Source organism: Macaca nemestrina, chromosome 2, assembly GCF_043159975.1.
Source record: "Macaca nemestrina isolate mMacNem1 chromosome 2, mMacNem.hap1, whole genome shotgun sequence".
Classification (NCBI taxonomy): Eukaryota; Metazoa; Chordata; class Mammalia; order Primates; family Cercopithecidae; genus Macaca; species Macaca nemestrina.
In genome coordinates, this window is record NC_092126.1 from 156,400,764 (window position 1) to 156,424,717 (window position 23,954).

The 23,954-nt window shown below is 50.5% G+C and overlaps 1 protein-coding gene across 1 annotated transcript; it reads right to left on the reverse strand.

Annotated features, from left to right (window-relative positions):
• Positions 1-143: 143 nt before the first annotated feature.
• On the reverse strand, positions 144-23,515 carry LOC105477812 (minichromosome maintenance complex component 2). Its single transcript, XM_011734613.2, has 16 exons — positions 23,398-23,515; positions 22,294-22,523; positions 16,744-16,919; positions 16,372-16,632; positions 15,185-15,404; positions 14,705-14,912; positions 12,998-13,132; positions 12,470-12,661; positions 5,889-5,982; positions 4,717-4,967; positions 4,430-4,556; positions 3,755-3,867; positions 2,555-2,806; positions 1,022-1,204; positions 675-830; positions 144-255 (listed from the first exon to the last, which is right to left on the reverse strand). Exons 1-16 carry the CDS (start codon positions 23,401-23,403, stop codon positions 145-147), a joined length of 2,715 nt encoding a protein of 904 aa, XP_011732915.1. The 5' UTR covers positions 23,404-23,515; the 3' UTR covers position 144.
• Positions 23,516-23,954: the final 439 nt, after the last annotated feature.

Sequence of the window (23,954 nt, forward strand, 5' to 3'; positions counted from 1 at the left end):
GTGCAGCCAGACATCCTGCTACAAGCCCTGACCCTAGCACCCCAAGTTCATCGAGTGCTCTGGTTTTGTGCCCATAAAGCACAGAGGGCACTGATCACTCAGTCTGACTGCCTCAAACCAAATCTTTGTGGATGGCGCAGGACCTTAGAACTGCTGCAGGATCATCTTCCTTTTCAGGTCGTGGCTAAACTTGTTCATCCTGAAGAGCTCACTGTCATAAAATGCAGAGAGGTTGTGGATGTTGATCTGACGAGCCTGCAAGGAGGAAGTGTCCAATGAACCATCAGTGTTCTGAGAACAGGCTGTTTCCAGAGCACCCATATACAATGCACTTTCAGACACCATCACCTCTATTTACGGGAGGAAAATATCCAGGAGTGGAGAGGCCGATTAAGGGGCTTCAAATCTCTGCTGTGCAAGCTGCGCGTGTAAACTGAGACAAGTTATTTGGCTGCCCTGTATCTGTCTCCACCTCTGTACAACAGGAAGGCAGTAACAAGACTCACCTCACTCCCCTGCTGTCAGACTACAGGCACAGAACTGGACTCAACAGACTGTAAGCATTCAATAAACGGCCCACCCACTTCACGACCCAGTATGACGGAGCCCCTTCAGGGGACTGGCAGCTCCCAAGGCAGCAAACCCCGACCCTCACTTCCCTTCTGGGCCCATACCTTATCCACCAAGTCCTTCTCAGGAACCTCAATAGTGTCCTGCTGGGCCCCAAAGCGGTTGCGCTGATATGTCACCTGCTCTGCCACTAACTGCTTCAGTATGAAGAGCAACAGCTCATTGTTGTCACGCCGGAATGAAAGGTAGCGGGCAAAAGTCTGCAGGAAAAAAGCCTCAGTCAAACACCCGCTCCCACTATGCCTGCCACACTCCCTTTACCTGATGTGCTAGCACCCAGGTCAGACAGGCTGCCCCTGCTGGGTGCACGTCCAGGCCAGAGCCTCGGATACCCACGTGTGGCCGGCCTCCTTCTCTTGCCCGTCAGGCCCCTACCTCGGAACACACCTACCTTACGCATGCTGCGCATGACGCTGAACTTCTGAGTGTCTATGAAGCTCTCCAGCATCACGCGGATGGCCATGTTGACATCGTCTTCGATCACATAGTCCCGGAGATGGATGCGTGCGTGGGCCTCCGCCATGCGGATCATGGACTCGATGTGCCGCACCGTAATGGGGATGCTGCCTGTGGCCTGGAGAGAAGCACGTCAGGTCTTTTACGGGCAGGAAAGAGAGGCAAGGAAAATAAAACATCGGCGCTCTTAGCACCCAGAGCCAAGAAGACCCATCTGACAGTGCCACAGCAGAAATGCAGAATGCTTGACTGCGCTGCCCAGTGAATGCACACTTCCTATCCCTCCTCGAAACTGGAGGATGCCGGTGGACGCTGCATGCTTACCGCCTGTCACCATCACACCTGCACAGTTCTGCTCCCGCCAGCTGACTTCTATACATCTCAGAGGCTGTTATATTTGTGGAAAGCTGTATTGGTTATTGTCACACACTAAATATCGAATAATCCTGTGCAATGTAAGTGCAAAAAAAAGTAGTTGTTTGTAGGAAAACTAAATTGAATGATCTGAAAAAACTTGGTAAAGTTAAAAGGCAGAAATTTAAAAAGCTGCTGTGTTGATTGGGTGTGGCTGAGGCAGCAATCTACAAGAACTCGGCATTCCCATGGCTTGCAAGCTGCCTTTAAGTTTCCGCTCCACTATGAATGAGCCAAAGAACTTTTGTTCATTTGCTTGACATTTACACAAAGTCAATATGGAACTTAATAAGCACGTCAACAATTAAGGCCCCAGCCCTATACCGAGACAAATGAATGCACATTTAAATTTCATCTAAAACAAAATGGTTAAGGTATATATTAATACCTATCATTTTTTGTTTTTATTTTTATTTGAAACAGGGTCTCACTCTGTCACCAAGGCTAGAGTGCAGTGGTGCCATCATAGCTCACTGTAGCTTAAACTCCTGGGCTCAAGTAGATCCTTCTTCCTTAGCCTCCTGAGTAGCTGGGACTACAGGCACAAACCACCAGGCCCAGCTAAGTTTTAAAACATTTTTTGTAGAGAAAGGGCCTCACTATGTTGCCAAGCCTGGTCTTGAACTCACCTCAAGCAATCTTCCTGCCTTGACCTCCCAAAGTGCTGGGATTAGAAGCATGAATCACTGTACCCAACCTTCGTTTTTTGTTTTTGAGATGGGGTCTCACTCTGTCACCCAGGCTGGAGTGCGGAGGTGCGATCTCAGCTCACCTCTGCCTCCCAGGTTCAAGTGATTCTCCTGCCTCTTTGGGTTTCACCATGTTGGTCAGGCTGGTCTCGAACTCCTGACATGATCCTCCCACCTCGGCCTCCCAAAGTGCTGGGATTTACAGGCGTGAACCACCATGCCTGGCACCTTCATTTTTTTTTTAATGCCTCCCTGCTCTGGCACCTTTTGGACTGACCGGCTGCCGCCCCTGCTGCATCAGTCAGAAGGCTCACACTGCACTTCCTTCTCTGCACCGCACCTCCCGGCTCTTCCTGGGCTCTCACCATAGATTCTTTCCTCAGGTCACTGTACATCTTGGCCACCTTGTCCTGGTCCATCTGGTTGAGCTTTGGGTGGACCCTCTCCTTGGCATAGATGATGTACTTCTTTAGGACCTCCTGGGGCAAGGGCTCCACACCATATGTATTGGGCATGGCGGGCTCGGTGGCGCTGCCGTTGGCCAGCCCCTCATCCTCCTTGTTGCTGGGGTGGTGTCTGACGTGGCTGCCCACCACGAAGCGGGCCAGCATCTCATCCTAAGACAAGCCATGAGAGGGTGGGTCTGACTGTGGGTGTGCGCGACCTTGGGGAGGTCAGTGGCTGGAGAAGAGCTGCATGTGTGCCCTACAAGGGTGATGCTCTTTCAACAAGACTGACTACACTGACCATGTACAGGGCAGTTCTGGGTGTGGGGGGCAAACCAGACAATGGGACAGAGTCCCCACAGGGCCCACCTCCACAAGGGGAAACAAATAGTCTTAAAAATTGATTATGGAAAGTATGCTCAGAAGAAAAATAGAGTGATGGGATCAAGGGACCAAGGAGATGCCTCTAGCTAAAGGTGCCCTGCAAAGCTCATCCCTGATGGACAGAGAATTGAGATGACAATGCTGAGATGCAAGTCACGTGACAGTGTGGGAGCGCATGTGCCAGGAGCAAGGAGCATAAGAGAGCCCCCAAGGCTTGGCCCTTTTGAGAGACAGAAGGGCAGGTGCAGGTGAGAGAAGGGAGCGAGGAGGAGGTAGCTGCAGAGAGGGTGGGTGAGGGTGGGTGCGGGCTGGAGGGGAGGACCATGGATTCTATTCTGGTGACAGCAGAAAGCCTCGAGCAGTTGTTAAGGATGGGGCTGATCTGATTTATGCCTTCAGCTGGAAGACAGTCTACGTGGGTGCCAGGAGGCCAATTCAGATGATGGTAGTGCCTCAGGTCAGAGGCAGAAGCGAGGGAGGTGGGCAGGTTCAGAAGTTGGGACAACAGGATTTGGTGGATTGTGGGTTATTCCGGGTGGGGGTTGGGAGTGCTGTGAAGGAAAGAGAAATCAGGGTGACTTCTGGACATGAGAAGAGACTGAGGGAACAGGCCTGGAAAACAGGTTACGGCCCCTGCAGCGCCCGTCCCCTGCGCTGGGCACACCGTATGACACCAAGCCTCACCTGAGGTCCCCAAACCACAGTGCATGGAAACCGGGCACATGCGAGCTGTACCTGGACTGGGTCCACGGTGTCCCTCACCACACACAGGATGTCGAAGCGTGAGATGATGGGCTCTGTGAGGTCCACGTTCTCGGAGAAGGTCAGCGAGGGGTCGTAGCGCCCTCCTAAAACACAGGGGAGCATCTCTATCAGGGTGGATTCCCCTATCCTCCCGTCTCAGCGACCCCAGGCCGCTTTGATGGCAGAAGGGGGTAAGGACAGTGGAAGAGGAAGACATGGGTGGGTACTTAGCACCTGCTGTCTGAGACAGCAAAGAGCTTACCCCAAGCAATGCCCAAAACAGCCTAGTTTAGACAGAAAGCACAACTGCTTCCCCGGAAGGAAAAACCAAGAACACAGTGGGTGACAAAGCCTGGGTTCTTCAAGCATTCGCTGCTGAGACCAACAGCCAACTCCATCCTGGCCAGTGGGGCACTGGGCTCTCCTCCCATGCCTTCTGAGAACATCCAAGGTGGATCCAGGAACATGACTCGACAGGAAACCCAGGTGTCCCAGGTCCCACTTTCACTGTTCCCCACTCTGGCAGGATATGCAGAAGAGGGGAACCCTCTGCTGTCCAGTGACTTCCTCAGATCAGCTCCTGGGGACCCAGTGGGCTCCCGATTCAAGCAGGTGGGACCTCCCTGTGTCCCACCCCAGCCCCAGCAGTCAGGGTGCCTGCTGCACCTATGGGGTTGGCGGCAGCAATGACGGTGCAGCGAGCCTGCAGGGAGGTGACGATGCCAGCCTTCGAGATGGAGATGCTCTGTTGCTCCATGGCCTCATGGATGCTGGTTCTGTCCTGGTCGTTCATCTGCAAGATTAAAATGGCCGGCCCTTAGCATGGTTCGTGCTCCTACCACTAAGTCTCCAATGAGGTCCCAATGCATCCCATTAACACCATTCCCCTCGCTAAGGCCCAATCCCACATACACACCCCGAGTCCCATCAGCCTCCATGACCCAGGGACCCACCTTGTCAAATTCATCAATGAGACACACTCCTCGGTCAGCCAGAACCAGGGCCCCAGCCTCCAAGGTCCACTCCCTGCTGACAGGGTGCCGCTGGACATACGCCGTGAGGCCCACAGCTGACGCCCCCTGGCCGGTGGTGAAGATGGCTCGGCTGGACACTTTCTCAATATACTTGAGAAACTGCGACTTTGCTGTGCCAGGGTCTCCACACAAGAGCACGTTGATATCACCACGTACCTTGTGTTTGCCACCTGGAGGGGACGAGTGGAAGTGGGGGAGGAGGAGAGTGGGAAGTGAGAGGAGGAGGGCACAGTTGCATCCTCCACCAATTCCTCAGCCTACTTGTTATGAATGGTAAGGCACAGTCTCTCTCGAAAGGGATACAATACCCTACTCCATGCAGTCCCACTCTGGGCACTCCCAGGGACACACACATGGGTGCAGAGGAGGGATGCATGAGATGTCCTTGGCGAATGTGAAATACCAGAAACAATCTAGGTGTTCTCCAAAGGGAGAGCTAAATAAACTGCATTATCCGGTGACACGATACAGTCATTTAAAAGAATGCACTTGCTCTGTATGCACTAACAAGAAAAGATGCCGCAGTGTGGCATTGAGCGGGAGAGCTTGGCGGGGTGCGCTTCGCACAGGCACAGCACTGGGCACACACAGGGGATGCTGTGGTTGTACACATAAATGCGTGTAGTCATGAAACCCTGTGTTTGCTGTGTAATTGTAAATGGCCACAAAGGGAGGGGACTAGGATGAGAAGGGGAGGTCAATGGGGAGATCAGCCTCACCTGTGACTTTTAGTGTTCTATAAAAGTGTAATATAAATATACATACCCATGTGTCAATAGTATTTTTGTACTTAAAACAGTTTTTTAAAAGACAAAGTATTTTTTAAATAGAAGAGAAGCAAAGACTCATTTGCTTAAATCACAAAAGCAGGCAGACACTGGCTCCCTGACCAACAGCCCGACATCCAGAATGCCCAACTCAGGGCCACCCTCTCCCTTCAAGAACAAGTCACACCCACCCAGACCATCTTTTAATGCCTTCTTTCTCCCCAGCACCCAGGCTTTAAAAACACCGTGTCATTCATTCTTCGAATGCTGGCACCTCAAACAGAAAGCTGCTAACACCTCTGCAGAGGAAAGGCGGGTGCTCACCTGGGTTTTTGGGCTCCCCTCCAAACAGGGCCAGAGCCAGGCCTCTCTTGATGTCTTCATGACCATAGATGGAAGGAGCAATGCTGGCAAAGATCTGAGAAAGGGAGGGAGAATGACAGGAATGGGAACAGATACTCACAGAGTAGGTCACCCACACGCTCTGGCATCAGGGAACCAGGACATCTCCAGCTCAAAGATACCCACTTCCACAACTGCTGCAACTGCATCAGGCCCTGGTATCAAGCCGTGCCCGACTCTAAAGCTTTTCATTAGTTTGCTCTTCCCAAGAATCACAGAACTTTGGAGATTAGAAGAACCTTAATCTGAACCCCTAATCTTGACATATTTCAGAAAGGCCTTTCCCAAGATCACAGACCAAGAGAAGAAATGAGACGAGAACCAGGTCTGTCTTGGCACTGGCCTACCCCAAGCCTCAGTTTCCTCATGTTGGAAAGAGAGATGGCAACACCCAACTCACAGAAGGGTGGGTACAAATGCAACAGTTCATGCAAGTGCCTGCCTCATCAATGCATTCAATGTGGCACATCTGGGAGATGTCTCCACCAGGAAGTAATTCTAACTGGTGAGTCACTGGAACATTTCTCTCTATTTCAGTGTGTGTGTGAGAGAGAAAGAAAGAGACAGGGAGACAGCAAAATCTTCATGAATTTTAAAGATAGAATCAGAGACATCAAAGACATTTCTTGCTTGTAGGAGACTGCTTCCAACTCTTCCTGCAGCACAGCCGTGTTTTGATGACTTTCATCCTTCATACCCCCCTGCACTGGCCACACCCACATCCTTCCCTCTTTACAGGACAAAGGAGCTCAGAAAGCACTGGCCCTCCCCTGGGGAGAGGGCACTAAGGCAGGAAAACCAGCCCTGAAGGTGGAGGGGAGACCCCCATCCTGCGTCCTGCCTGCACCACCAAATTCATGCAGCTTTAGAGGTATCTCCCTCTGAAAGAAAGTAACAATTCCCACAGGGCTTCTTGGAGAAATGTCCGATTCCAGGTCTGGGGCAGGAAATGTACAAAAGAAGCCTGCGTTATCTTCTACCAGAAAGCAAAAAAGCACTCAAAGACAACTAAGGTCATGTCAACAGAACTCAGGGGCCAACATGAATAGGTTCACGCTGGCAAAAAAGGGACACTTGAGCATCGTAGGGATGACACCTGCAGCATGGAAACCTCAACACCCGGTGGGCCTATTCATCTGTTATGATACCCAGGTCACCTGGGAACCAATTCATTATTTTTAAAACTAGTAAGTAAAAGAAAATAAGCAGGCATTTATCTGACTAGGCTTCAGTGCCTGACTGCCAAATTACAGAAAACACAGGTGACAGAGGCATGTGTCTAATGGGGACATAATTAGTAACATCTCGACTGCAAGGCTCAACAGGACAAATGACCCAGTTTCTTTCACAAAAAAATTACAAGGAAAAAAAGAGATGGAGAAAAGATCTAACGATTATGAGACTTAAGAGACATCAACCAATCACAGTTTATGGACCTTATTTGGATAATGACTCCAAGAAGCTGCAAAAAACAGGGGGAAGGGGTAAGATAATCAGGAAAATGTGAACACCAACAGAATACTGAATATTAAGGAATTGTTAATTATCTCTTAAAGTGAGATAATGGTAGTGTGGTTAGCTTTATTCAAAAAGAGCTTTTTCTTTTTCATATACTTACTGATGTAGTTACAGAAAAAAACAGCATGCCTGGAATTTGCCTTGAAAATTCACTAAGGGTGAATGGGTGGTGCATTAAGAAAACAAGATTGGCTGTGACTATGACAGCTGTGGAAGCTGGGTAGCGTGCTACGGTTTGAATGTACCCCCCAGAAAGCATGTGTTGGCATCTTAATCCCCCATTTACCAGTATTAAAAGGTGGGACCTTTAAGGGGTGATCAGGCCATGAGGGATCTGCTCTCATGAATGGAAAATAAAAGCACTGCTATCCAGGGAGTAGGTCCTTAAGGATGAGTCTGGCCCCCTTTGGGCTCTCACTGTCTCTTTAACTCTCACCTTTTTGCCATGGGATGACACAGCAAGAAGGCCCTCGCCAGATGCCAGCCCTCAATTTTGGACTTCCCAGCCTCTAGAACCGTAAGCCAATAAATTTCTGTTCATTATAAATTACCCAGTCTATGGTATTCTGTTGTAGCAGCAGAAAATGGACTAAGACAAATAGTCGAAGTTCATTACACCATTCCACATACCTGTTTGAAATTTTCTGTACAGTTTTAAAATGTGGGCCAGGCCTTATGCCACAGAGTGCCCACGGAACTCACAATAACCAAATAAACTCACCAACTATTGGCACAATACAGTCACTGGGAGCATGGACTCAAGCCAGGCTGCTGACTCTGCCACTTGCTATGTGACTGTGGCCAACTTATCTAACCTCTTGTGCCTTAGTTTATTCATCAGTAAAACGGGCACAGATGAAACCTACCTCATAGGACCACTGCTATCTAGAAATTACCTAGACAAGGCCAAGCAGATACTAAGTCTTCAGTAAGTATAATGACTCCCTTATGAAACCCTTACTTTGTGCTGCGGATGCTGGGCAAACCTCCACGGACCTCTCACGCCCCAAAACACCTCGTGCTGGATGTGCCAAGACTGCCAGTCCTTGACTCCTCTTAACCCAGCTCATTTCCCTGTGTAGTTTTTGTAGCGAGCAACCTTGCAGGATGAGGTAATGTCTCCCTCCAGGGCCAAACGCTTCCTGCTTGCTATGCAGGGCAGATTGCCCAACTCAATCCCCCTCCCGTAAAGCAACCACTGCATCCAGGGGGACTTCCCCGTGGGACTGGAGGGCAAGGAGCGCAAATGTGCGAATGCCTACACTGCCTGCTGTGCCTTCCACTGCTGACCCAGTTACTCCAGGAGAGAGTAACAGGCTAATTTAATGGCTAGAAAGTGGGGCAGAATCAAATCCCAGACCTGCCAGGGAATAACAGTGCTTTCCATGAATTACCTCATGTAATTCTCATAATAACCCTGTTTCTCTCCATCCTACAGAGGAAACCAAGGCTTAGGTCAAAACATTTTCTCCTAGAAGAGAGGCAAGACTTGACCCCAGATGCATCTGAAGCCAAAGCTCATGCTCCTCATGGCTCTAGCTGTGCTGCTTCCTAGCACTCCTCAGTCTCCACACCCAGCAAACAGGGATAGAGTGCCCAACTGAGTGGGTACTGTGAGTGCCACCCAGCAAATAGAGAGAGAGCACCCACCTGCATGGGTACCATGAGTCTGAGATAACGTTATGTAAAATACCTAAAGCACCAGGCTCCAAGCTATTTTTTTCCTACTTACTGGCTGCTTATGCTTTCTGCACGCCTGTCACAGGCTCTTCCATCCAGTTTTTGTACAAATAGTTTAACTCTTGTAGCCATGTGCAATAACAGCCAGATACTGAGCACTCGCCAACAGCCAAGTACTTTATATGCACTGATTTATTCAATCTTTATAACATCTCTATGAGTGTTTACTCTCATCCTCTCATTTCTATAGATAAGGGTGACTCATCTGACCATCCTAAGGATTAGGCCAAAATTCAAACCTAAAAAATCTGGCTTCAGACTGCATGCTGCTTCTGTTAGTTCTTTAAAATCTAAGTGTTGGGCATGACCCTGATCTCTTTAATACTTTACCCAATCAGTGTCCAGGGCCCACGGAAGGCAGGCAGGGCTGTGAAACTGACAGAGTAGGAGACAGAGTAAACCTGGGGACACAGGTCCCGCCCGCAAGGGCAGTTATGCCTCAGCTCCATCAGCACTACCAGAGAGGAACACAGAGCCAGCACCCACAGATCTTGGATTTTCAAAAAGCACCCGGATTTCTATGTGAAGTCTCCTGATCCCTCAAGGATAACTAACTCAAAATAAAAACAAATACGAAAAGTCAGTTGCAGAAGTCTGCAGGGCTTCCTGCTGGAGGTGGAATCTGTAGAAGACAGAAGTCAGCTGGGGACAAGTAAGGGAGGAAGGTGCTCAATGTAGACACAAATAGCAGGCATCAAGACACGGGAGTGGGGCAGGGCTGCCTCCATTTGGGGAACAAGTCGTTCTGGAACCTGGGGCTCCACAGGCACATGGGGATGGCCCTGGCAGATGCCATATTAGTGCCCAGGCATGCCATGCCCACCACACGCTCACCTATGGGTCTCTCACCTCTTCAGTCAACAGAGTGGGAGATTAGTGGCTGAAGATCACGGCAAAGAGAAGGTGCCAGAAGGGTGTTCCTGAAGCATGCAGCTCCTTTGGCGTGGTACGCACAGACACAGACAAGCATGTGGGACACAGGTGGCCCAGCTGCTTAGGGACTGCAAGACCCCAGCAGGGCCAAGTCCACCCAAGCCTGAAGAAATTGGCTCAAACATCTGGATGAAATTCTGCAAAGGTGTCCACCGTGGTAGCACTCATGAGCCTCTGCAGGTGGTGAGGGTAGAAGGCTAGGAGGTCCTGGCTTTCTTTGCCTGTGTGACTGTCTTGATCGCATGTAAAACTACGTGAAAAGATCTTGTCTATTTCCTATTATTGGGAACCCTAGTAAAAGATGAGCTCTGAGGACAAGTGTCATATCTGACTTACTCACCACTGTATCCCCAGAACTTGGCCCTAGCAGGTCTTCCAGGAATGAATGTGTGTTGGCTGAACTGAAGCTCCTGGCCTCCTGAGGCTGAGAAACACCCACCTCTCCTATGGGAACCCCAAATTTTCACAGACTAGGTTAGATGGCCAAGAGCTGGGAAGGAATGGCACCAATACCAACCCATGCCAGGGATGCATTTCTGGAGCTTTCCTGAACAATGACAGTAACGTATAAGCCCACAAATGCTGGATGCTTTGCCCCTACTGGGTTTGCATCTAGCCTGCAGCAGCTTCTCACAGTAGATGCAAAGACATGCAATACACTTGAGGAAAGGAACCGAGACATAAAACTACCCTGCCCACTTGCAGAACATGCCTCAAGGAGTAAAGAAAGGAACAGAACAAACCATGCATGTGTAGGAATATTAAGGGGCAGGCAGACATGGGTAAATGTGACGGGTGAGGAGGAAAAGGAAGGGACAACCATAGCCATGCCACAAAGAAACCAAGAAAGGGGGCTCCACAGGCTTCAGGGGAAGGTGGATGGAGAGAAACAACCAAAACAACCTATCAGCTGGCCTGCAGCCTGGATGCAGCTCTCCTTACCCCACCATCCATTCCTTCAGAGTTACTCAGGACCTCCTGCAGCCAGGCTCTGGGGACAGAGGTGATTAAGCCAGCGATGGCTCCTGTCCCTGGGGGGTTAACATACATCAGAAGGAAATCATCCAGTTCGCTGAAGAAGCCAAATGGGATCTGAATTTTATGTTGCCAGGGGGCAGCAGAAGAGTGGAGGCTAAAGGGCAAATTAAACTGCTCTGCATTAAAAACTGAACTTCAAGTTGACTTGAAGGCCGGGCGTGGTGGCTCGTGCCTGTAATTCCAGCACTTTGGGAGGCTGAGGCAAGTGGATCACCTGAGGTCAGGAGTTCGAGCCCAGCCTGGCCAACATGATGAAATGCTGTCTCTACTAAAAATACAAAAATTAGTCAGGTGTGGTGATGCGTGCCTGTAATCCCGGCTACTCGGGAGGCTGAGGCAAGAGAATTACTTGAACCCAGGAGTGCAGTGAGCTGAGATTGCGCCACTGCACTCCAGCCTGGGCGACACAGAGACTCCATCTCAAAAAAAAAAAAAAAAAAAAAAAAAGGAAGGAAGGAAGAGAAAGGGGAGAGCAGTGAGCTTGAGAACATGCAGTGCTCTGAGGCAGGATGGAGGTACTGTGGGAGAAACAGCAAAGGACTTTTATCAACAAAAATTTGATGTTCTGTTTAAGTAATCCATATTTCTGCAACATAAACCCCCATCTCCTCATCCTTCAGTAAGAATGTCTACATTAAAAACCAACTGCCCAACTGCCTGGGCACAAGGGCTCACACCTGTAAGCCCAACACTTTGGGAGGCCAAGGTGGGAGGATCTTGAGCCAGGAGTGTGAGACAAGCCAGGAGTTTGAGACCAGCCTGGGCAACATAGTGAGACTCCCATCTCTATTTAAAAACAAAACAAAACAAAACAAAACAAAACACAACACCACCACCATTCTGGGTTGTTTTTCTGAAAAAACTCCCATTGGCCACAACTGGATCCCTAGGAATCCCTCATGACACAAATTATCCTATTGCCTGCCTCTGTTCCCATTTCAAACCACAGCTCGAAATGATCTGCTAAAGGAAGAGCTCTACTCGTCGCAACCCTATCCTCAGCAGGGGACTCCTCCCCACCACACAGGCTCAGAGAGGTCATCCAAGTTATCCCACTACCTCGCTGGCCCATGGTAGAACCAGAACCAGGTTCACCCATCCCCAATGCGAGTTTACCTCTTCCCCGGAGCACAGGGCCTCCCTTCCAGACGAGCTTAACTGAGTTCCAGGGGAATAAGGCAAGGTTTGAGCAGTGAGCCCTAGATGCCTGCCACACCCCCAGCAAACCTCCATGTCCCCTCACAGCATCCTGGCAGCCCCTGCCTTCCACCTGCCTTCTCCCCGATCTGCTGATCCTTGGAGAGGCTAGTGATCATCTTCACATCTTCATCGGTCAGTTCCCCTACAGCGACCTTGTTGTCCTTCTTGGCCACGTGGTTGGCCAGGATGACAGTGGCAAAGACGGGGAAGCCATTGGCAGTGTTGAGGGAGCCATCATAGTTGTTGTGATAGATGCCAGTCAGTTCCTGGGGAAAGGGAGGGGCCAAGAAGTCAGAGCCTAACCGAGGGGCCACAGGCAGAGTGGGGGCCCACCTCCGTGCTGCCTTCCTCCAATTTCTCCTATTGCAAGTGCTCCACATTACAGACATCAAGATGAGTAACTCAGTAAAAGCCCTCCTAAACCCACCATTCCAACAACCCATCCACCAGAGGAGATAAAGTTCTTTGCCTCAGCCATGCAAAAACAGATGCTAGCCTGAGTGCCCCTGCGACCATACACACCTCCACCAGCCCAGCCACAACTGCTTCTGCCAATTCCCTCTGCAACTTGACTCCCTTCCAGCCTACCCCTGGCCACTTACTATCTCGTCTCCTGGCTTGCAGCTGTCTACCAGATCCGCAAGGAGAATGGCGTCCTTGGAGCGGGGCAGCCGGCCAGCTGCCACTTTGCCTGGACTCTCCTGGATTCGGATACGCTGGTAGTTCTGATAGATGGTCTGCGAGGGACACAGAGAAGGCCTCAAAGCACTGACTTACTATGTCACCCAACCTTGACCCCTCACCAGGCGGGACAACAGGCAGGATTCCGACTCCTGAGTGGCAAATGGAGAGCCAAAGACAGCAAGGAATGAGTTCATGGCTACTTAGCACATCAGTGGACAGTACCCACTCCTGCCACCATCCCTCTGGGATGCCTTCTGACTGCCAGACTCAGCACCTGCTCTATGCTGTACAGCTGAGCTGTCTTGAGTACCAATGCTGGAACCAGGCTGCCTTGGTTCTGTGTCTAAGCTGTGTGATCTTGGGCAAGTGACTTCCTTTCTCTGTGCCTTCTCTGCAACCTCACAATGAGAATTAAAGCAAGTCAAACATACATCAACCTAATCCAGCATCTGATAAATGTAAGTTATAGGAAGTCTTGGCTGTCACTGTCAATTATCACAGGCTAGCACTGTGCCATGTCATTTCGTGTCCATTATCTCACAACACGCACTGCAGTTAAAAGCACATGCTCTGGATCAAGATGCCTGAGCTGTGGACCTCTGATCCACATTCTGGCTGGGTGACCTCAGCCAGTTCTCTAAACACTCGGAAAAGTGGGGCCAGTAACAGTTCCTGCCTCACGAGCTGTGAAAAAGGACCAGGTAATAAACCACCCACTACCTGGCACTGATAAGTACTCCATGAATGATAGCTGTAACTGTTAACCCTCTACCAGGTACTATCTCAGGTCCCTAGAGGCAAGGCCTGAGGGAGACAGACAGGGCATGGGAAGAGTGAGCAAAGACGTGGCTCAGCAGGCATCTGGCCTGCAGCTGTCCCACCTGAGGCAGGGGTCAGCTTTTGGCTGTAGATGGCCACAGGTGGGACCTCTGAGGCATTTTCTGGCAAGGCAGCTCGAGCTGGGACAGTTCTCAGAACTGCAGAGCAGTGAGAAGAGGACAGCCAACAGCCACAGCAGCAAGGCAGTCAGGGGGCCTGGGCGCCACCACAGGGACTACGACAAGCCCATTTACAGACAGGGAAGCTCAAGTACAAAGGCACATGTAATGTGCCTAAGACCTTAAGGCCAGAGGCTTTGGCAGCATCTCCTGAATATGGTGCAAGAGGTTGGTATGGTCCAGGGGACCCATATGAGCCAGGCAGGTCCCCAAAACAAGCCGAGGGGAAGTCCCGATGGGACTGCAGCCGCCCCACGCAAGTGATGGCCCCCTGGAGACTGGTAAGCACACATTCTGAAGGAGTAACTTGGCAAGAAGCAGGACCTGTTTGCTTCTTCCCATGTTTGCCAGATCTTCCCATGTTTCAAGAGGAGCCATAAACTTGAATGGTTTAAACAAAATCGCCCCACCTAAATATTGACTTGAATTCCTAAAAACACCGTGTGGGCCAAACTAAGCTCACTGGCCAGACAGATTGGGTCCACCCCAGGGTGTGGCCAACACACAATTCTATCTTGCTTCTTGAGGCTGCCCACACTGGTCTTCCACAGCCTGAGAGGCCAGTAAGGCCCTGCATACTGGGCACCCCTAAGGAGAGCTGGCAGCAGGCCCTGTGGCCTCTCTCACCTCTTCCATGTTGACCTCAAAGGGGCCGGCTGACTGGCACTCGGGACAGGAGCCTGGTTTCACCTCCTGGTTCTGGGACTGGCAGAAAGGCCCCAGGACGAAATTGCACTTGTTGCAGTTGTACTTGACCATGCTGAGCTGGGGCAGGACGCCAGTGCAGCTGGTCACCACCCCACTGGTGCGGATCAGCTGGTTCAGATGCAGTTGCCTGCAGAGGCAGAGGGAGCATCAGAAGCTGTGAGCTAGGGTGAGGCCAGGCTGCAGAGGAGGGTGTCCCAACACACTGTCCTGGAAACTGGGCCCAGCCCCCAGCCTGGGAAGATACCTCCCATCACACTCCTGTGCAACCACAACTCACCTGCGATGAGGGTGCTGCTGGCTGCACCCTGCCCCGCCCACACCACGAGCGCTCTCTGGAATCACGACTGAGTTACCCAGCACTGAGCTCAGACCTGCCATCCTCACCTGCCCTCAGCTCACCTCAGCGAGCGCAGCTCCTCCACCAGAGGCAGGTGGGAGATGCGGACATGGATGTGGTTGGTGATACGGTCGTACTTGGGGTACATGGCCAGTACCACCTCCAGGGCAGCCTCGTCAAAGATCTGCAGCAGCTCCGCCGGCGCCTCGGGCAGGAAGTAGGCCAGCACGTGCTCCCTTGCTGCCAGGTCCTCATAGTTCACCACCAGGCTCTCACGATTCTCTAGAGGGAGGCATGGTGGGAAGAGAGTTAATGAAGCATGAGAACCGGGCTGGACGGCAACAATGTCTGTGTGAGAAGTGAGGCCTACCCACCCTGACCATTGACTTTGACCTAGAAAGTCCAGCTTTCACTTCTAGGTCTACCACACTTCCGCTGTGACATAGCCTGAGCTTCAACTCTCCACTCCGTAAAATGGGCCTGTCACATGGTGCACAAAGTTGCTGGGGGGTTAAACACGAGCAGAGTGCCTACAGAACTATAAACACAAAATGCCTTACAAGAGCCTAGAAGAAAACCTATGAATAAACTGTCAAACACAGGACAAAAAGCAGGGGAAGGAATTGCAGGAATCAAGATGTACACGTCCCTTTTAAAAGTCAATGCCTGGCTGGGGACGGTGGCTCACACCTGTAATCCTAGCACTCTGGGAGGCCAAGGTGGGCAAATCACCTGAGGTCGGGAGTTCCAAACCAGTCAGACCAAAATGGAGAAACCCCGTCTCTACTAAAAATAAAAAATTAGTCAGGTGTGGTGGCGCATGCCTGTAATACCAGCTACTTGGGAGGCTGAGGCATGAGAATCACTTGAACCCTGGAGGCGGAGGTTGCAGTGAGCTGAGACTGCGCCATTGCACTCTAGCCTGGGAAACAAAAACAAGAACGAAACTCCGTCTCAAAAAAAAAAAAAAAAGACAATTCCTATTACATATATCAAAGTAGTAATCCAGATTTTTATATAAAATCTGTCCATTTACAAGCTTATCAAAAAAATGCTTTGGTGGCCCAGATGTGGTCACTGCACAGCCAGCAGGAGAGCCCTGATGCAAAACTCAATACTTTTGGTTTCTCTGACAGACCTCTCAGTCACATGCCTGTACTTCACGTGTTCACTGGGTTGGGAAAACTTTCTGTGGGAAGATTTATGGAGGTGCTACAGGGGCTGAGGCGGGAGCTGAGGAAAGCCACACCTTTGCACATGTCACTGATGCGCTCCTTGAAGACGTTGTGGCCGTGGCTGTCCACGTGGGTGCGCAGGAAGTTCTTGAAGCGGTGGTGGATCTCCAGCCGGGGGCCCGCCATGCTCACCCACTCGCGCACAGAGTGGCCCTTGAGATCCTCCAGGTTCTCGATGCTCTCGATCATCTCCTCGTCCTCCTCGCCGTCCTCTGTGGCCCGCTCCACCTGGCGGCGCTTGCGGGCAGGGCGCTCCTCGTCCTCCTCATCGCTGTCTGGGGAGGCAAGAGACACCTGCTACTGTAGTCATCTCCAGCACCTCTACTCCCCTCCCGGACTCCTTCCCAGCTTCCCAGCCCCTCGGGCAGGCAGGCACCTGGACTTACCGTACAGGAGCCCACGGCGCATGCGGCCCAGGCCCCGGCCAGCCTCCCGGTCGCGCTGCCGCATGGCCCGCTCTGCTGCCTCCCTCTGACTGGCCGTCAGCTCCTCTACATCCTCATCATCCAGAGCCAGTCCCTCCGCCTCATAGGCGTCCAGCTCTGGGATGGCACGGTAGTCCCTGAGGGAGCCCCAAAACAGATGTGGTTACTGACCAAAAGAAAAACCCAAAGCACCAAACCCCATCCAGGAACTGGGCCTGTTCAGTAAGGTTCAGGAGCCCCAATGTGGGTAGGCTTAGCACTTCCAGGTCAGAAACACAGAAGGCTCAGAAAATATCTCCAATGAATGAACAAAACACAATCTGTCCATATGATGGATGATGCAGCCTTAAAATAGAAGGAAACTCTGCCACATGCTGGCACATGGATGAACCTTGAGGACACGATTTTGAGTGAAAGAAGCCAGGCACAAAAGGACAAATCCTGTATGGTTCCACTCATTGAGCAGTCAAATTCATAGAAACAGAAAGTAAAATGATGGTTGCTAGGGACTGGGAAGAATGGGGAATTAGTGTTTAACCGAGACAGTTTCAGTTTTCAAACTGCAAAGACTTTTGTGGATGGATGGCGGTGTGGCTGCACAACAATATGAATGTACCTAATGCCACTGAACCATACACAGAAAAATGGTTAAGATGGCTGGGCACCGTGGCTCATTTCTATAATCCCAGCACTTTGGGAGGCCAAGGCAGGAGGATCACTTGAGCCCAGGAGTTCAAGGACAGCCTTAACATAGTGAGACCCCGGCCAGGCGCGGTTGCTCATGCCTGTAATCCCAGCACTTTGGGAAACTGAGGTGGGTGGATCACGAGGTCAGGAGATCAAGACCATCTGGCAAACACGGCAAAACCCCGTCTCTACTAAAAATACAAAAAAATTAGCCGGGCGTGGTGGCGGGCGCCTGTAGTCCCAGCTACTCGGGAGGCTGAGGCAAGAGAATCACTTGAACCGGGGAGGCGGAGCTTGCAGTGAGCTGAGACTGCGCCACTGCACTACAGCCTGGGCAACAGAGTGGGACTCCGTCTCAAAAAAAAAAAAAAGAACATAGTGAGACCCCCATCTCTATAAAAACAGAAAATGGCTGGGCACGGTGGCTCATACCTGTAATCCCAGCACTTTGGGAGGCCAAGGTGGGCAAATCACGAGGTCAAGAGATCGAGACCATCCTGGCGAGCATGGTAAAACCCCACCTCTACTAAAAATACAAAAATTAGCTGGGTGTAGTGGCACACGCCTATAGTCCCAGCTACTCGAGAGGTTGAGGCAGGAGAATCACTTGAACCCGGGAGACAGAGGTTGCAGTGAGCTGAGATTGTGCCACTGCACTCCAGCCTGGTGGTGACACAGCGAGACTCCATTTCAAAAAAAAAAAAAAAGAAAATAACCCAGGCCTGGAGGCACATGCCTATAGTCCTAGCTACTCAGGAGGCTGAGGTGGGAGGATTGCTTGAGTGCAGGAGTTTGAGGCTGCAATGAGCTATGTTCATGCCACTGCATTCCAGCCTGGGTGACAGAGTAAGACCCTGTCTCAGAAAACAAACAAACAAACAAACAAAATGGCCGGGCGCAGTGGCTCATGCCTGTAATCCTAGCACTTTGAACCCGGGAGGCAGAGGTTGCAGTGAGCCGAGATAGCGTCACTGCACTCCAGCCTGGGCAATAAGAGTGAAACTCCATCTCAAAAAACAAAAAAACAAACAAAAACGGTTAAGATGGTAAATTTCGGGCCAGGCGCAGTGGCTCATGCCTATAACTTTGGGAGGCCGAGGTGGGTGGCTCACAAGATCAGAAGATCGAGACCATCCTGGTCAACATGGTGAAACCTTGTCTCTACTAAAAATACAAAAATTAGCCATGCGCAGTGGTGGGCACCTGTAGTCCCAGCTACTTGGGAGGCTGAGGCAGGAGAATCACTTGAACCAGGGAGTCGGAGGTTGCAGTGAGCCGAGATTGCACCACTGCACTCCAGCCTGGCAACAAGAGTGAGACTCTGTCTCAAAAAAAAAAAAAGGTAAATTTTGTTATGTGTATTTTACCACAATTACAAAAGGGGAGGTAGATCTCCAGAGAGGTTCTATGCACCCAGTAAGATAAAAGAATTCAAGGAACCACAAAACATTAGACCAAAAGACTTCACAGAGCTAACCCAACTCCCTGTGAGGGCTGGAATTCTCCCTGTACTTTCCCCATCTCTGACTATGCTGCCTTCAACAACCTGATGTCCTGGCTTCTACGCAGTCAGTCAAACCAGCCCTCTGAAATGGCCACCCACTGTCTCAACCCTTTGAGCTACTCCAAGATCATCAGACACACATTTTCCACATTATCTTCCTTCAGATACTGAAGAGAAATAATGCCTTAATAAGGCACCCAATGAGTGCAAAGCACTTCCCTGCAGTGCTCTCTTTCCTGAGAGGGAGATACCGTCATTCCATCTGAAAGATGAGGAAATGGGTAGTTGAGGAGAAGATGTGATTTTTGCCTATGGTCGCTCTGCAGACCTGGGTGTCAAAATACAGTCCAAGCCCAGAGCTCCTTCTCCCATGCCATACCGCCTTCCCAAGACAATCCCCTTGAATTCTCCTTTTTTCAAGTTAAATGGTGATAAGAGAAACTGCTACTATTTTTCTGCAATAAATGTTGTCAAACTACTGTGAGAACACATCTTTTTATGCTGTTGATGCCCCAAACAGAACCTAGCCAGGCAGATATCAGAGTTGACCAGGTCTGATTTCTTCCGTGTTCTCAGGGAAAAGGTATCGGTCCAATTCTCCTTGGATCTCAAGTCACACAAAATGCCCTCAGCAAACTTCTAATTGGTTCATACCAAAAAAAAAAAAAAAAAAAGGTAAACTGGACATCAAATTTCAATTTTTGCACCTCAAAAGAAAACATTAAAAACATGAAAAAGACAAGCCAAATTGAGGAGAAAATAACTGCAAATTACATGTCTGATAGAGGACTTATATTCAGAATAAGTAAAAAACCTCTTACAACTCAATCATAAAAAGCCAAGCAACCCAATTAAAAAGTGGGTCCAGGATTTCTCTGAAGAAGATACACATATAGCAATCAAACGTACGAAAAGATGTTCAACATCATTAGCCATCAGGGATGAGATGCCACTTCACACCTGCAGGGATGGCCAGAATTAAAAAGACCAGTGTTGGCAAGAACATGGAAGAGTGGAACCCTTGTGTGTTGCTAGTGGGAATGCAAAATGGTGCAGCTGCTTTTGAAAACGGTCTGGCAGTTCCTCAAAAGATTCAACACAAGACCAACAATCTCACTCCTACATAGCCAACAGAATTAAAGACCTGTTCACATAAAAACCTGTAACAGGCCAGGTGCGGTGGCCCATACCTGTAATCCAAGCACTTTGGGAGGCTGAAGCAGGTGGATCACCTGAGGTCAGGAGTTCAAGACCAGCCTGGCCAACATGGCAAAACCAAAACCACGTCTCTACTAAAAATACAAAAATTAGCCGGGTGTGGTGGCAAATGCCTGTGATCCCAGCTACTCAGGAGGCTTAGGCAGGAGAATTGCTTGAACCTGCGAGGCGGAGGTTGCAGTGAGCTGAGATTGTGGCAGTACACTCCAGCCTAGGCGACAGAGCAAAACTCAGAAAAAAAAAAAAAAAAAACCACACATACAAAACAAAAAAAAAACACCTGTAATGAATGTTCATGGCAACATTATTCATAATTGCCAAAAGGCTTGAGGAACCCAACGTCCATCAACTGATGAATGGATGTGTTATCTCCACACAAAGAAATATGATTCAGCCACAAAAAGGAATGGAGTGCTGCACATGCAACAACACAGAAAGACCTTAAAACCACACTAAGTGAAAAAAGCTCATCACAAAAGGGCATATATAATATGATTCAATTTATATGAAATTACCAGATTGGAAAATCTAGAGACAGTAAGTGGATTCTCAGTTGCCCGTGGGTTGGGTAAGAACTGAGAATGAACTATAAGCAGGCAGGAGGGACATCAATGGGAAAATGGCCCTGTTCTTACACTGGATTGTGGTGAAGCCTGCATAATTCAGGAAATTTACACTGAATTTGCATTGAATTGTATTTTTGCAAGGGGCAAACTCTAAAAAACTATAGCCCAATAAAAATTTTTTTGAAAAACCACAAAAACAAATGTAATTGGGCTCAGCTATCCCTCAGCTACCTCTACCCAGAAGCCCCCTGCCAAGGGCCTCTCACTCTCTGAAGGAAAAGAGAAGCAAAGAGAAAGGGTCAAGACAGGGAGAGGACACAGTGGAGGAGGAGCATCCGGCCTGAACAACTCCACTGAGCAGAATGGGGAAGCCGTCCAGGCCCCATGCCCTGACCCCAAGTCCAGGGCGGATTTATCCAAAGACTCCTCATTCCTTCTACAGTCTACAGCATGTGCAGTCTCATCGTTGGGGGTGGTACTGGTAACAGCAAAGATCCATCCAGTCTGGAGTGCCCTTGAAAGCCCCTCAGCTGTCTGACATCCTAGGGATGGCAGGACGCCCTGCACAGTACTCTCACACACGCTAAGGCTGGAAAGGCACAAAAGGAGCATCTCCACGAGGCTCCTGGGCATTCACACAACTCCGCTACTGACATATCTACCAGATCCCAGCTGGAAACGCAGAGTAAGGCAGGAGTAGAAATCTAGCCTTGCTCATGCGCAGAGCTTACTCCACTCTCCTAGCATTAAGTCTTGATAACCTATTTATGTATTTATTTATTTATTTTTGAGATTGAGTTTCACTCTTGTCGCCCAAGCTGGAGTGCAGTGGCATGATCTCGGCTCACGGCAACCTACGCCTCCTGGGTTCAAGCGATTCTCCTGCCTCAGCCTCCTGAATAGCTGGGACTACAGGCATGCACCACCACGCCTGGCTAATTTTTTGTATTTTTAGTAGAGACGGGGTTTCACCATGTTGACCAGGCTGGTTTCAAACTCCTGACTTCAGGTGATCCGCCGACCTCGGCCTCCCAAAGTGCTGGGATTACAGGTGTGAGCCACCATGCTCGGCCAACACATGTTTACTAATAAACAAGACCATTCCTAACAAAGGGCATGGTGCACATTACGTATAATAAACGGTTGCTGATTGACTCTAAAACTTTATTTATCAGATCCCTCCTCCCCCATGCACCTTTCCTTTGAAAAGTTACCAAGAAACACTGGGCTTCCTGCTTCCTGTCTTTTTGAGTTGCAGTCCTCCAGATTAGAGAGCTCTGCATTACCTGGGGTGCTTATGGAGTTAGGCTTATCCAACCCTTAGGGTCTAGTCTTTCCAAGTTACATACAGTAAGTTAAAGAAACCTATGTCACGACTCTGTAAACCTGTCTCCCCAGAACCCTGGATCAACCTGTGCTCAAAGGCAAGAATGCCATCAGATTCATTTGTTCCCAGCTCCCAAAGCCAGGCCACCAGACACACAATGGGCTCTCTGCAAAATTGTCTGCTGAGTCCAGGGCATTGATTGAAATTACCTTTCCATGCCATCTCCAATGAGCTCCTCTCCATCCTCTTCTTCTTCCAGGGGCCCCTCTGTGCCTAGGAGCCCCTCAGACTCATCCTCAAAGGGTGGAAGGTCACGGCCAGGGCTGGAGGTCAGGGCATCAGTACGCCGGGAGCTTCGGCCAGGGCTGGAGGTGATAGGATCATTGCCTCGCCTACGCTGGGCCGGGCTGGATGCCATGGTGAAGGACTCCGATGATTCCTGCAAGAGAAAGTGCCGCTGTCAGAAACCTAAGAAGCTGGTGAGGCATGATACAGCTTCCTTTTTACTATCAGGGTTCTTCCCTCCTCTCTCTCCACCTGTGACTCTTGTCCTCCAACACACCAATCCCCTTCCAGCCTCCAGATCTTTGCCCTTGCTGTTCTCTCAGCTGGAATGCTCTCTGCTGGGCAATCCGAGCCAGTGGCTTCCAAACAAATAGGAGGCAGCTCAAATAGCGGGTCACCCACATCACCGTGCTTTCTCCATGAAAAACCACTGAGGTTATGTCATTTGCCTATTTACCTGTTTATTGTCTACTATCTCCCCCTTAAGCATTAGAGCTATTTCAGCACACACAGTGTGCAAGGTATTGTGATAGAGATGGCATAGAAGAGCCACCAAAACAAGAGGTCTGGAACTCAGATGTGGAACAGACAGTACACAAGACAAAGGGACAAGAAAGTAATACGAAAGTAAGTGTAGCATTCAGAACAAGGATCATTGGGAAATTGAAAGAAAAAAAAAAGTTTTAAGAAGTGCAGTGAGATGGGGGCCTGTCTTTTGTACACTCAGCGCCAGACATACAGATGGCGCTCAATAAGCACGTGTGCGGTGAATAAAGGACAGGGGTTGAGCGGGTCGGGCGCGGCTTAGGGAGCCCAGGGCCCCAGGTCAGTGGTGGGGAGACGAGTCGCCAGGTGGCCTAGCGTCACGCGGGGTGCAGGCCAGAAAGCAGCTGCGCCCCAGAGCCTGAGGCCCCACCTCACCCAGAGCGCCGACCCGGGCCGGGGCAAGAGTACGGGAAGCGCGCAGCCTCCGCACCCATGACCCCGGCGCCCGCACCATCCCGCCCGCCCCGCGCCAGCGCGCTCACCGCCATCGCAGTACCACGATCCTCTCAGCCACTCCAGCAACAACCAGGTTTCGCGCGAAAAGTAGCTCACGTGACCCACCAAAGCCGGGTAAGAGCCCTACGGAACGCGACGTCATGACGTCGGCGTCCACTGGCGAGCAGCGGGGACACGGAGGGGTGGGCCAAAGAGTCGGGTCCCGCCCACGCCGCCCGGAGGTCCCGCCCAGAGCCTGAAGGTGGGCGGTGGGGCACTGTGCGCGTGCGCTCTCCTGAGCTGGAGTGGGAGCCGGGGTGGAGGTAGGAGCTGTGGTTCCAGGGCCCCCCGACGACACTTGCTGGCTACGTGACCTCGGTCACACCAGGGCCATTTTACTGACAAGGCAACAGAGGTCCAGAGCCTGGTTTTCCGACGCCTTCTTACTGTCTTAGGAGCAGAATGTTTTAACTTCTCCCAAAGCTCAAAGGCTCAATGCTTCAAGTAGCTGGACAACTCTGGGATTTTGTAGGAGGTCACATCTGAGGCTTTAGTAGGAGTTATCCTTGCCCAGGGGAGCGAAGACGCAGGGAGAATGTTACAG

Excerpts from the sequence above, each read along its gene's own strand:
- LOC105477812 (XM_011734613.2), bottom strand. Across the intron at positions 12,662-12,997 it reads GCAAGCCAGGAGACGAGATA|GAACTGACTGGCATCTATCA; the intron begins GTAAGTGGCCAG and ends CCCTTTCCCCAG. Across the intron at positions 1,205-2,554 it reads ACCTGAGGAAAGAATCTATG|GCCACAGGCAGCATCCCCAT; the intron begins GTGAGAGCCCAG and ends GCTTCTCTCCAG.